The sequence below is a fragment of the Lipotes vexillifer genome, unplaced genomic scaffold (assembly GCF_000442215.2).
Source record: "Lipotes vexillifer unplaced genomic scaffold, Lipotes_vexillifer_v1.1 scaffold500, whole genome shotgun sequence".
NCBI lineage: Eukaryota > Metazoa > Chordata > Mammalia > Artiodactyla > Lipotidae > Lipotes > Lipotes vexillifer.
The window spans coordinates 1,497,685-1,508,871 of record NW_006778765.1 but is presented as its reverse complement, the minus strand read 5'-3'; the positions used below and the strand labels follow the sequence as shown (position 1 = coordinate 1,508,871).

The following is an 11,187-nucleotide window of genomic DNA, read 5'->3' as shown; positions in this document are numbered from 1 at the left end:
ACCACACCCGCCCCCCGCCCGCTTTAAGGCCACAGGTTGGGGTATGCGTGGATCCCACCCACCTACAAACCCACCTGGCCGGAACTCACGGACACACACCAGCCACAGGCCACTCGGATCACGGTGCACAGGCTCAAACACGCGTGCGCCCACACACGCTCGGCCACACGCAGGCCCTGTTCTCGGCTACAAACAGGGCACGCGCAAGCGCGCGGACAAGGCGATCAACTCAGTCGTGGGCCCACCCGAAACCAGGCGCCCACTACGCGCACGCGCGGCCCCGAGTCCCCGCCCCCTCCGGGGTCTCGCCCGTCAGGGGCGGGGCGCTCTGGGGGCGGGTCTGCGGCACCGCCCGGGAAGCTGCGTGAGGCTGGGCGGCCGCCACCACATCCTCCTCCTTCTTTTCCTCCTACGAGTCCAAGCGAGCCGACCCGGGCCGGGGCCAAGCCGAGGGCTCCGACGGCGCGGGCGGAGCGGGGCACAGAGTCATGGCGCACCAGACCGGCATCCACGGTGAGGGAGGTTGGCGGACGGGCAAGGGGCCGAGGGTCAGTGCTCGCGGCTGCGCCCCCTTACTGGCTCTCGGCCCCTTTTTCCTCCCCGGCACCAGCCTGGGGAAGCTTCCTGTTCTCTTTTGCAGCCGCGGGTCGCCTGGGGTGGGCACATCTTGGTGGGATGCGCACTTACTGTGCATAGTTGAGGGTGGGCGTACATGTACGCACACAACTGGGGTGGAGGTATCGGCGTTCCCATGTGGGGGTGGATGTGCCTGTGTGTGCCCATCTATGTATTTTTGTTCCTTTCTGGAGGTGGGTGTACCCGGATGTGCACATCTGAGGGAGTGGGCACGCATGTGCGTTTGTCTTGTGTGTACAGTCGTGTGTGTGCACATCTGGATGTGACTGCTTGTGTACATCCAGTGCACATGCACTAATGGCTGATTGGGCACTGTCGCATGGAATCATCTTTAGACATCAGTGTTTCGTGACTGTGTGCACATGTCTGTGGGTGTCTGTGTGCGTGTGCACAAGTTGGGTGTGTTTCAGTGTTCGTTTGTTACCATGGATGCATGTATGGCTCGTATTGGTTTGTGTCTGTGTGAGGAGGGGGCCCTGATCTTGGGCTCCTCCTGGGACCCTCACAAACTAGGCTGGGAAAAACCTGGGACAGGTTTTTTTCTAAGTGGGATGTGGAGAGTCGCCAATCTGACCTTGACCTCTGGTCTCCCTGCCATTTTCCACTCTGATCTCCTGAGTCTGCCCCAGCCAGTGCTGGAAGGCTCCTGCTCCAAGCTGGAGGCAGGGAAGAGGGTCCTGACCCTAGAGATTCTAGGCCAGCTCCCCCCACACCAAGCTTCTCCAGCCCAGAGCATCACCCTCCTCCCCCAAGGGGCCGGTTTCCTCCTTATACAGGATGGGGAAGAAGCAGTGGCCAGGAGCCAGGTGTCCTGACCCTACCTGGGCCTCAGTGTCCTCCTGTGTCACTGGCCTGGGAGGGCTGCCTGGCCTGTGGGGAAGGCCCAGATAGCCCAGTGGTTTGGCTGTCAGCCACTCCTCCCACCACATCAGGATCCCCTGCCCTGGGCCATCACCATCAACCAGCCTGACCGCCTGGACCTCTGCTTGTGGTTGTGGCCGCTTGGTGGCTGGCCCTGAGAGGGTTTCCCTGGCCACACCCCACAGGACCAGAAAAGGCAGGGGCCTGGGTCTGGGCCAGCCATTCTCCAAGAAGAGCTGGAGGGGCGGCTTCATGACTCAGCCCCACAGAAGGGAACAGCCCCTCACCGGACCTGCCCCTTCCTTCCCCTTTGTCTGATCATTGCTGCTGCCTCCAACTGAGAGGGGATCAGAAGTTAGGGCTCCTCCTCCCCACTGTAGGCTGACCGGTCCTGTGGCCTGGGCCCTTCCTCACTCCCTCATTTCCCATATGCTGCGATGGGCCTGCCTAGGGGAATCTGAGGACCGAGCCCCCCTCCCAGCCCTCCTTCTGCCTGGGAGCAACCCACTCCTTCCCATTTCTGTCCTGAGGAGGCCACAGGAGAGATCACCCTGGATGCCCAGGTGCCAGCCTTGACCTGGCCATAGGTGTGGATCTGCTGCCTCAGAGCTGGGCAGGGGAGAGACCTGTAACCTGAGGCTTACTGGGAGGGGGGCGGGAGGTAAGGCAGCGGGGGATGGGGGTGGTGGACATGAATCTTTGATGATAGAGGCTCAGGTGTCCCAGGCCTGGCCTCTGGATTATTGATGGTGGCTGAGGAGGCATGGAGGGGGATGTCTCTTCCACTACCGGGGTGTCACTTTGTCCTGGTAACACTAGAAGGGGCGTGTCAGCCTCTCCCTGGGAGAGGTCTGAGCAGGTGGAAGTGACAGCTCAGCTCGGCCTGTCCCACCGTCATTACAGTAATAAAAATTAATAATTTCTGGGACTTCCCTGACAGTCCAGTGGTTAAGACGTCACCTTCTGCTGCAGAAGGTGCAGGTTCATTCCCTGGTCGGGGAGCTAAGATCCCACATGCCTTAGGGCCAAAAAACCAAAACATAAAACAGAAACAATATTGTAACAAATTCAATAAATACTTTAAAAAAATGGTCCACATCAGAAAAAAATCTTAAAAAAATATTAGTAATTGTTATTAGGAGAGGCTCTAACCATGTGAGGGGTATTAGCTCCATGTTATAGATGAGTTTGAGGTTCAATGAGGTCAGAGGTTACAGATAGCTATGGGAAAGGTGGAGCCCCCGAGGTCAAGCTCTTCATCAGGGACCTGCTTGGGGTCTGCTGAGGGGCAGCTCTGTCCTGGCACATTGGGGCTGTGTCTCCATGCCATGCTGCTCTCAGCCCCAAGGGCCTGCCGGGCTTAGCTGGGACCCTGCTCACCCAGTGGCCTTGGAGGGTGGTACACAGCGTGAGGTCTCAGGCTCAGGGTCACCCTGCATGATGGGCACCTGAGGACATGACCAGAGTTTGTTTTCCTAAAGGCCCCCCCCCACCCCGCCCTCGAGCTGCCGGGTCTGGGCCCTATAAATATTCTCTGACCTCAGCCGTCCAGCTGTGTTCCTGCAGAATTCTCCTGACCCCTGGGCAGCCCCAAGGTCATGCTGGCCTGGCCCTGTGCACCCAGAGACCCAAGTAGGTCCTTCCCAACTTGGACCTTGGCTTCCCTCTCTGAACCACCAGTATATCTGTGACTTCCAGAGCTAGATCTTCCCTAGCTCTGACCATGATCCTCACTTCTGCACTTGGGTCCTTGGTCACTGGCTGTCACCTTTCAGGTCTGTGGCTCAGGGACCAAGACAGGGTCTGTTTTGGGGAGACCCTGAGAGTCACTCCTCTTTCCAGCTGCCTGGGGCTGGAGGCTTATCGCCTCCTGGCAGGGCTGTGCCAGAGCTGGCCTGGCTCCCCAGGGCCTCTCAGGGTTAGGCAGCGTGGCTGGTGGGCTGGGGCTGGGTGTGCATGCATGTGTGTCAGTGTGTACCTCTGTATTTCTGTGTACACTTTGTACAGCCACTTGCCTGTACAAACATGTTAGCCATGCTCTGCATTTGCCTGTGTGTGAATTTATTAGCACCCTGGGGACTGAATCTGTGTGTGTGTGTGTGTCTGTGTGTTTGCACGTTTAAATGTGTGTGTCCATTTATGTTTGACCAGCTGAATGGTGTGTTCATGTATGAGGGCGTTTGTATTTCTGTTCCTCTCTCTGTCACATAGTGTTTATGTGTTTCGTTCACACATTCCTGACTGAGTATGTACCCATTGGCACGTGCAACATGCAGTGCATGCATGTGTGTATGCATGTACATGTGTGAGTAGACATAGTGGGCAGTGCACATTGGGAGCAGTTGTTCTTGTATTTCTGTCTGTGGACATGACGGTGCTGGGAGTGTCCCAGGCCAGCTCTGTGCTGGGCCTTCTTGGGGGGCAGGGGACAGGAGGGGGCCGTTCACTCTGGCTGGTTTGGCCTGTCCCAGAGCCCGCCCCATTCTCGGGTGGGCTGTCTCATCCCCGTGTGCCCTGTCAACAGAGCCATCCCAGCCAGCAGGCCTCCCGCCTGCCACCTCTGCTGGCTAAATTTGGGAGCTTGTGTTCAGCGGCTGTCTCAGGTTCCCAGTCACATGGGGGGCCGTATTTAACCCGGCTCCCAGCTCCGCCACCAGACCCCCAGGACAGAGCGGTCCCTGAGTGTGTTCCTGCCCACCGTGCTCCCTCTGTCTGCTCATCCTCCACCATGTTTCTTGTTCTGGTAGCTACCGAGGAGCTGAAGGAGTTCTTTGCCAAGGCGCGGGCTGGTTCTGTGCGGCTCATCAAAGTCGTCATTGAGGACGGTGAGTGCTTCCTACAGGCGAGGGTACAGGCTGGTGGCTGGACCCCGCTGCTTCTCTGGGAGGTGGGGGACATTGGCCTCCAGCCCCCTCAGGACCTCAGTTTCCCATCTGGAAATGGGAGGTGTCTTGTAGGAGAGGGCTGGAGGTGGGCATGGTCATTCTGCCTGTTACACTGAGCAGGAGGCTGAAGCTGGGGGGATAGCAAGGAGAGCCCTCCCCGGGGGGTCCCGCCCAGCCTCCCCAGAGGCTCTGTAGTTGGCCATTGGCCTAGTCAGGGGGCTGGGCTGGGTTAGGTAGGGTGGCGGGGGATGAGTAAGGCCAGGCACTGCCCCGTGTGGCTAGTGCCACTCACCTCCCTGTGTGGTCGGCAAGCCTGGCCTCGCTTGGCTACTGGCTCGGGGAGATTCCTAAGGAGAAGCCAGGGCCCTGCCCTTGGGAAGTGCCCTCACAATGGGGAGAAGGGACTCGTGTCAGCCTCTTTGAGAGCAGGACTAGGGGATTCCGGGCTTGGCTAGGCCTTGACCTGGACCCGGGATACCTGGGGCTTCCACAAAGGGAGGTGCTGGGGATATAGGGGTTGGGGGGGGGGCAGGTGAGCTTGAGCTGAGGCCTGAAGTGGGGAGGGGCTTTGAGGAGGTAGGATTAGACTGAGGCTTGGAGGGACTTGGGGTAGAGGAGTCCTGGAGTAGAGGACAGCTGAGGGGCTGGCCCTGGAAGTAAAGGGTACAGACTTCAGGACTGGGGGTGAGCCGGGCCACCACGAATCCTTCCAGCCCTTCTTGGTAGCCATGCAGTAGTGGACCCTGCTGGGGGCTCCCCGAATGGGCTTGGTGCCCAGCTGACTTTTCACACATTGAATTGGGTCAAAGCAGGGTCTTCCCAGACCCAGAATTCACCCCAGGCTTTGGGGCCAGAGTTGTGCTGGGCTTTGTCCAGGGTCCCCAGATTCAGATGCCCTCAGAGGCTGGGTTGGGGTCATTGGGGTAGGTCAGCTCCCTGGACCCCTCCAAAGAAGTAGACTCATGGACCCCAGTCCTCAGCCTTCCCTGTCGCCTCCCAGACAGGTCGTCCCTGTAGACGTTTACCAGGAGGAGTCTCTAGGTGAGCCCTTACCTGCATTCAGCATTACAGCTGTTGGGGTACCTGGGAGCACCCAGGAGGGTCCAGGCCTCCTGACAGGCAGCCATCGCCCAGCTCCCACTGAGTGTGGCTTGATTTCCTGATTTTTCTAGAGAAGCCATGAATTCCACTTTTTATGTGAAACTTCCCAGTTTGAAAAATGTTGGCAACACATTAAACAACTTGGGCAGTGCTGTTGGGGTCCAGTCGGCCTGTGACTGCTGGTTTTCAGCCTTGATCCCATCTGAGCTCTGGGAGGATAGGTGAGGAGGCCAAGGCCAGAGGGAGGCGGCCTGGCTTGTTGGGACTCCTGGACAGCCAGGCCCCGTGCCCCCATCAGGAGGGCCTAGTAGTCAGGTGCCGGTACCCCTTGGCCAGGCGGTGATTGTCCCCTTGCCCCAGTTCTTCCTCTAGCCTGGGCCTGTGCACATCTGGGCTGGTGTTCGGTGCCACACTGAGGCCTTGTGGGCTGATAGGTCAAATGTATGTCCAGCCTCGATACCCCATTCAGCCACTCGGCCCCAGGCAGTTGGCTGCTTTTGATTTGTTACTTTTGGGGAAGCTGCAGCTGGTGGGGGGCAGCAGGGTAGCTGTTTATACAGTGTCTGGTAAGAGCCCCTGTCTCCCTCTTGCCCATGTGCCTTTGTGCCTGCAGATCCCTGTGGCCTGAGGCTGTGATCCCACTTCCCATAGCACATTCGTTCTGAGAAGGGTGTGCTGGGGGCCCTGCTGGAGCCCCAGGCTGAGGGAGGAGGGGGCAGTAGGTAGCCTAGTGGGGCTGTGTGCTGAGGAGCTGTGCAGTGGGTCTGAGTGTGTGGGTGTCTGTGAGGGGTCGCGTTGTCGATGGCTGTGGGCATGTGGCTGTGTGTCTTGGTGCGGTTGCCTGTGCTGGGTCAGCTGTGGGCATGTTCTCGAGACCATTTCTCTGTGTGTGTGTGCGTGTGTGTGTGTAGAAGGCGAGACCTCGGGCTGGCGGCTGTGTGTCCTCACTCACTCATGACTGAGTCACACAGACAGCCTTCAGGGACGTGGTGGCTCCAGGGGAAGGTGGGGTGGGTGGTCAGTGGGTCTGAGTCACCGCCAGAGGCTGAGGCCCACAGTCACAGGTGGGTGTGGGACATGGCTACTCCTTGGCTCACCTGGCCTCTGCCCCCAGAGCAGCTCGTGCTGGGTGCCTCGAGGGAGCTGGTGGGCTGCTGGGACCAGGACTATGATGGGGCCGTGCTGCCGCTGCTGGATGCCCAGCAGCCTTGCTACCTGCTCTACCGCTTGGACACGCAAAACGCCCAGGGCTTCGAGTGGCTCTTCCTCGCCTGGTCACCTGATAATTCCCCTGTGAGTCCTAGGGACCCCTGCCCAGCCCCCGGATTGGAGGAAGGGGGAAGCTGGGTCTGACTGAGATAACACGGCCCTGGCCCAGGGAGTCTGAACGGGGGAGACATCAGATCCTGCTCTAGAGGGTACGAGAGCAAGGGATGAGGTCTCTGAGAGCCTCCTGGCCAGATCAGCCTGGCTCTGGGAGGCAGAGGTTGGGCTGGACAGCGGCTCCCCCTGCTGTCTGAGCCGCCCTACCGCAGCCTCGCCCCCTCTGCTGGGTGCTCTGCTGCGCCCTCTGCTGGGTGTGTGGGCACAATGAGGTGACCAGGTCCCCACCCAGAGGCTCCTGCCTGCTCCTGGATGGGCAGCCCTGCCTGGAGGGGTCTCAGGGCTTGGCCCCCACCCTTCAGGTGCGGCTGAAGATGCTGTATGCAGCCACACGGGCCACAGTGAAGAAGGAGTTCGGGGGCGGCCACATCAAGGATGAGCTCTTCGGGACTGTGAAGGTAGAGGCCCCCTCCCCTGGGCGCCCCTCGCCCCCTTCAAGGCCAGGATCACTAGGTTGCGGTCATGAACCCACAGAGGGTGAGGTGTTATACAGGGGCACAGAGTAAGTGGGTGCCAGGCTTGGGGATGAGTAGGGAAGGCCGCAAGGGTCAAAGGTCTGCAAGCTGGGGTGCTTAGTGGGCTTCTGCCAGCCCACCCCAAGGTGCTCATTTATGCCTCTACATCCACCGGCCAGGATGACCTCTCCTTTGCTGGGTACCAGAAGCACCTGTCATCCTGTGCGGCACCCGCCCCGCTGACCTCAGCCGAGAGAGAACTTCAGCAGATCCGTATTAACGAGGTGGGTGCGCTGGACAGTGTGGGCAGCAGTCCTGGCCCGAGGCCTTCGAGGTCACGTCAGGCCCTGCTGGCCAAGCCTGTGCTCCCCAGGTGGGCTACACCCTGGTTTGGGCAGGTGAGGGCTTCGCTTAATGTTCATCTGTCCCCAGGTGAAGACAGAGATCAGTGTGGAGAGCAAACACCAGACCCTGCAGGGCCTGGCCTTCCCTCTGCAGCCTCAGGCCCAGCGGGCACTTCAGCAGCTCAGACAGAAGACAGTCAACTACATCCAGCTGGTGGGTGCCCGTCCCCTGTCCCACGCACACACTCAGGGTGTGCTGCACCTCCACCCTGCTCCTGCGCACACGCATGAGCTCACTTCAGCTCACCCACGTACTGGTGGGAACACGCTGTCCTCCATCCCTACCTGTTCCCTACAGTCACCACGTGTGGGGGCTGCACTCTGTTCCCCTGCCCTGCCCTGCCTGGCTCACCCACAGGGACTCCTGTGAGATACTGTCTCTCAATCCGCCCTCCACGCTGCATACACACATCACCCCTGGGTTCACCCCTCAGCCCTGAGCCCCTTCCTGTCCCAGATTCCCTCTGCAGCCCCCTGACCACCCCCTTTCCCCAGCCAGGGTCCCTCTGCCCCAGTGGTCCAGCCTGCCCCCTTTCAAGCAGAATGGGTCCTCAGCTCTGAGGATAGGCTGGCCCGAGGGTGATGCCTCCTTGAGGTGAAGGCCCTCCCCACTGTCCTGTCCATTGTCCTTGCTGGGACTTGCTCCTCTAGCAGAGTGTTCAAAGGGGCAGTGTTGGGACAGCGCCCAGGAGTGGCCTCTTCAGAGGGACCTGCATGGCAGGATGGGGGAGGGGAGCCCCGGGAGAGGGAGATGACAGCAGGTTCCCACCTCAGGGAACTCTTGTTGGCGAGGGTGGCCCTGGGCCCTCCCCCGCGCGGTGCCCTCACGTCTCCCCCTGCCCCTCGGCAGAAGCTGGACCTGGAGCGGGAGACCATCGAACTAGTGCACACAGATCCAACGGACGTGGCCCAGCTGCCATCACGGGTGCCCCGAGATGCCGCCCGCTACCACTTCTTTCTCTACAAGCACACCCATGAGGGTGACCCCCTGGAGTCTGTGGGTGAGTGGCCACAGCAGGGCTCCCGTGCTGGCCCACAGCTGGGTGGGCCGCCTGCAGGGGCCATGGGGCGGCAGGAGTCCCAGGCCCACCGCCGCTCACCTCCCTGTTCTCCGCAGTGTTCATCTACTCGATGCCCGGCTACAAGTGCAGCATCAAGGAGCGCATGCTGTACTCCAGCTGCAAGAGCCGCCTCCTCGATTCCGTGGAGCAGGACTTCCAGCTGGAGATCGCCAAGAAGGTGGGCGCCCATTCCCTAGGGCCTCGCCTCCCGGGGCCCTGTCACCCCACCCTCCACGTGGGGCATCAGGGTCCCGTGAGAATGGCAGAGCAGGGGCATTGTTGCCCTGTTGGTTGGATGGGGAGACTGAGGCCCAGGGGGTAGTGTGCATAGCCCAGGCCACCCAGGTAACTGATGTCTTGGACAAGCCCCAACTGTGACACCCATGTCTCTCCTTTTCCTGGGTCTGGAAGGCAGGTAGGGGGTGACAAGGCCTGCAGGGCAGCAGGCCCTAGGCTCTGTGCTCCTGGAGGTGCATTTCAGGTGGGGATCTGAGAGGACACCCCAGGGCTAGAGTGAGAGAGATCAGGGGGGTGCCCCAGGAGTGGGGGTGACCGAGGGTGGTGTGTGTTAGGGCCCTCCACCCTTGGAGTGACTGACCACTGCCTTGCCCTGCACAGATTGAGATTGGCGACGGGGCGGAGCTGACGGCCAGTTTCCTCTATGACGAGGTGCACCCCAAGCAGCACGCCTTCAAGCAGGCCTTCGCCAAGCCCAAGGGCCCCGGGGGCAAGCGGGGCCACAAGCGCCTCATCCGTGGCCCCGGCGAGAATGGGGACGACAGCTAGGTGGCGGGACCCGAGCCCTGCTGGCATGTGGAACTGTGGGGCTGCCCCTACCCCACCCCGACCCCATCCCCGCGGCCACCTCCCTCCTTCCCAGCCTGGGCTCTGGGGTGACCTCCTGTGGGCAGGAGGGCTGGTGAGTGAACATTCTTGCAGCTTCCGAGGACCACTGGGCTGGCATTTTGCGACCCTCCCCCTCTGCTGTTCCTGCCTCTCTTCCATGTGCCCAGGGCATCTGGGGACCCCGCCTAGCTGCTTCAAGGGGCTGGGTGGGGGGGCCTGGCATGAACCTGGCCCCCAGGGGAACTGAGACTACGGTCCCAGCATGGCCCAGAAGGCTTTGGCCACAAGGGGTGCGGTCATTCGAGGCTGGGGCAGGGGGTCATTGCTGGACGAGGTGGTTGAATGCTGTATTTTTTAAAGAATAAAATATTTTTAAATCAACAGCTGAGTCTGGCCCTGAGGGACCATCTCTGGCACCGGGAATGGGGAAGCCCTGAGCATAGAACTGTCTCCTCCCAATGCAGAAGGGGCCTGTTGGCCTGCTAGGTGGAGCCCCAGCCCTCCCGGCTGCAGATGTGTGGGAGAACCTGTGTTCCTGTATACGAGGGCACAGTGTGGAGAGGCCGGCTTGTCGATGGGAGCTCCATCCAAGAGGCAGGCACACCTCTGCAGTGATATAGGGGATCTGGGTGGATTCGTTTTCTGTGGCTGCTGTAACAAAGTACCACAAACTTAGTGGCTTAAAACTACACATTTAGGTCTTCCCTGGTGGCGCAGTGGTTGAGAGTCTGCCTGCTGAGGCAGGGGACACGGGTTCGTGCCCCGGTCTGGGAAGATCCCACATGCCGCGGAGCGGCTGGGCCCGTGAGCCATGGCCGCTGGGCCTGCGCGTCCGGAGCCTGTGCTCCGCGGCGGGAGAGGCCACAACAGTGAGAGGCCGCGTACCTCAGAAAAAACAAAAAACAAAAAACAAACTACACATTTATTCTCTCATGGTTCTTAAGTCTGAAATGAGTCTTACAGGGTTAACGTCACAGTTTTAGCGGGGCTGTTTCCTTCTGGGGGCCTCGGGGGAATCCATTTCCTCACCTTTTCCACCTTCTAGAGGCCGGTTGCATTCCTTGGCTTGCGGCCCCTCCATCTTCAAAGCCATGGGCATAGCATCTTCTCTCTGATTCTGCTCCCCTCTGCTTCCGTGATCATATGGCCATCAGTAGTCAAATACCCTCTGCGTCTGTCTTATAAGGACATTGTGATTGTATTCAGATAATCCGGAATACTCTGCTCATCTCAAGATCCTTAACTTAATCCCACCAGCAAAGTCTCTATCACGTAAGGGAACATATTCACAGGTTCCGGGAATTAGGACATGGACCTCCTTGGGGGCCTGCCACACTGAGTAAGCTCTGTCCACTAGGTTTCCCGGCTGCCGTGGGGCTGAGGCATGGTGGCTGTTTCCGTGGACCTCTGGATCTTGGTGTCTCCAGCCCGTGTGTGCATGTGCAGACTTCACTGTCATCTCATTGGCCCTCTCTTGGGTACCTGCGTTCTGCCCCGAAGGGCCTGGGTTCTGGTCCCAGGGAGTCTGGGAGAATCTCCCTCAGGCTTGGGATTC

General features: G+C 60.0%; 1 protein-coding gene across 3 annotated transcripts in view; it reads left to right on the top strand.

Moving 5' to 3' along the window:
• The first annotated feature begins 328 nt into the window (after window positions 1-328).
• Window positions 329-11,187, top strand: part of LOC103084854 (twinfilin-2) — a 17,605-nt gene continuing 6,746 nt past the window's right edge. Inside the window, exons 1-9 of one of the 3 annotated variants that reach the window (XM_007451850.1) lie at window positions 329-513; window positions 4,245-4,322; window positions 6,598-6,776; window positions 7,169-7,264; window positions 7,501-7,605; window positions 7,754-7,879; window positions 8,576-8,726; window positions 8,843-8,964; window positions 9,405-10,013. In XM_007451850.1, the coding sequence (XP_007451912.1) occupies window positions 489-513; window positions 4,245-4,322; window positions 6,598-6,776; window positions 7,169-7,264; window positions 7,501-7,605; window positions 7,754-7,879; window positions 8,576-8,726; window positions 8,843-8,964; window positions 9,405-9,572 (1,050 nt within the window). In that variant the 5' untranslated portion in view covers window positions 329-488 and the 3' untranslated portion in view covers window positions 9,573-10,013. Of the gene's footprint in view, window positions 514-4,244; window positions 4,323-6,597; window positions 6,777-7,168; window positions 7,265-7,500; window positions 7,612-7,753; window positions 7,880-8,575; window positions 8,727-8,842; window positions 8,965-9,404; window positions 10,014-11,187 lie in introns of those variants that run through there. The other 2 variants (XM_007451851.1, XM_007451849.1) reach the window with 2 other exon arrangements.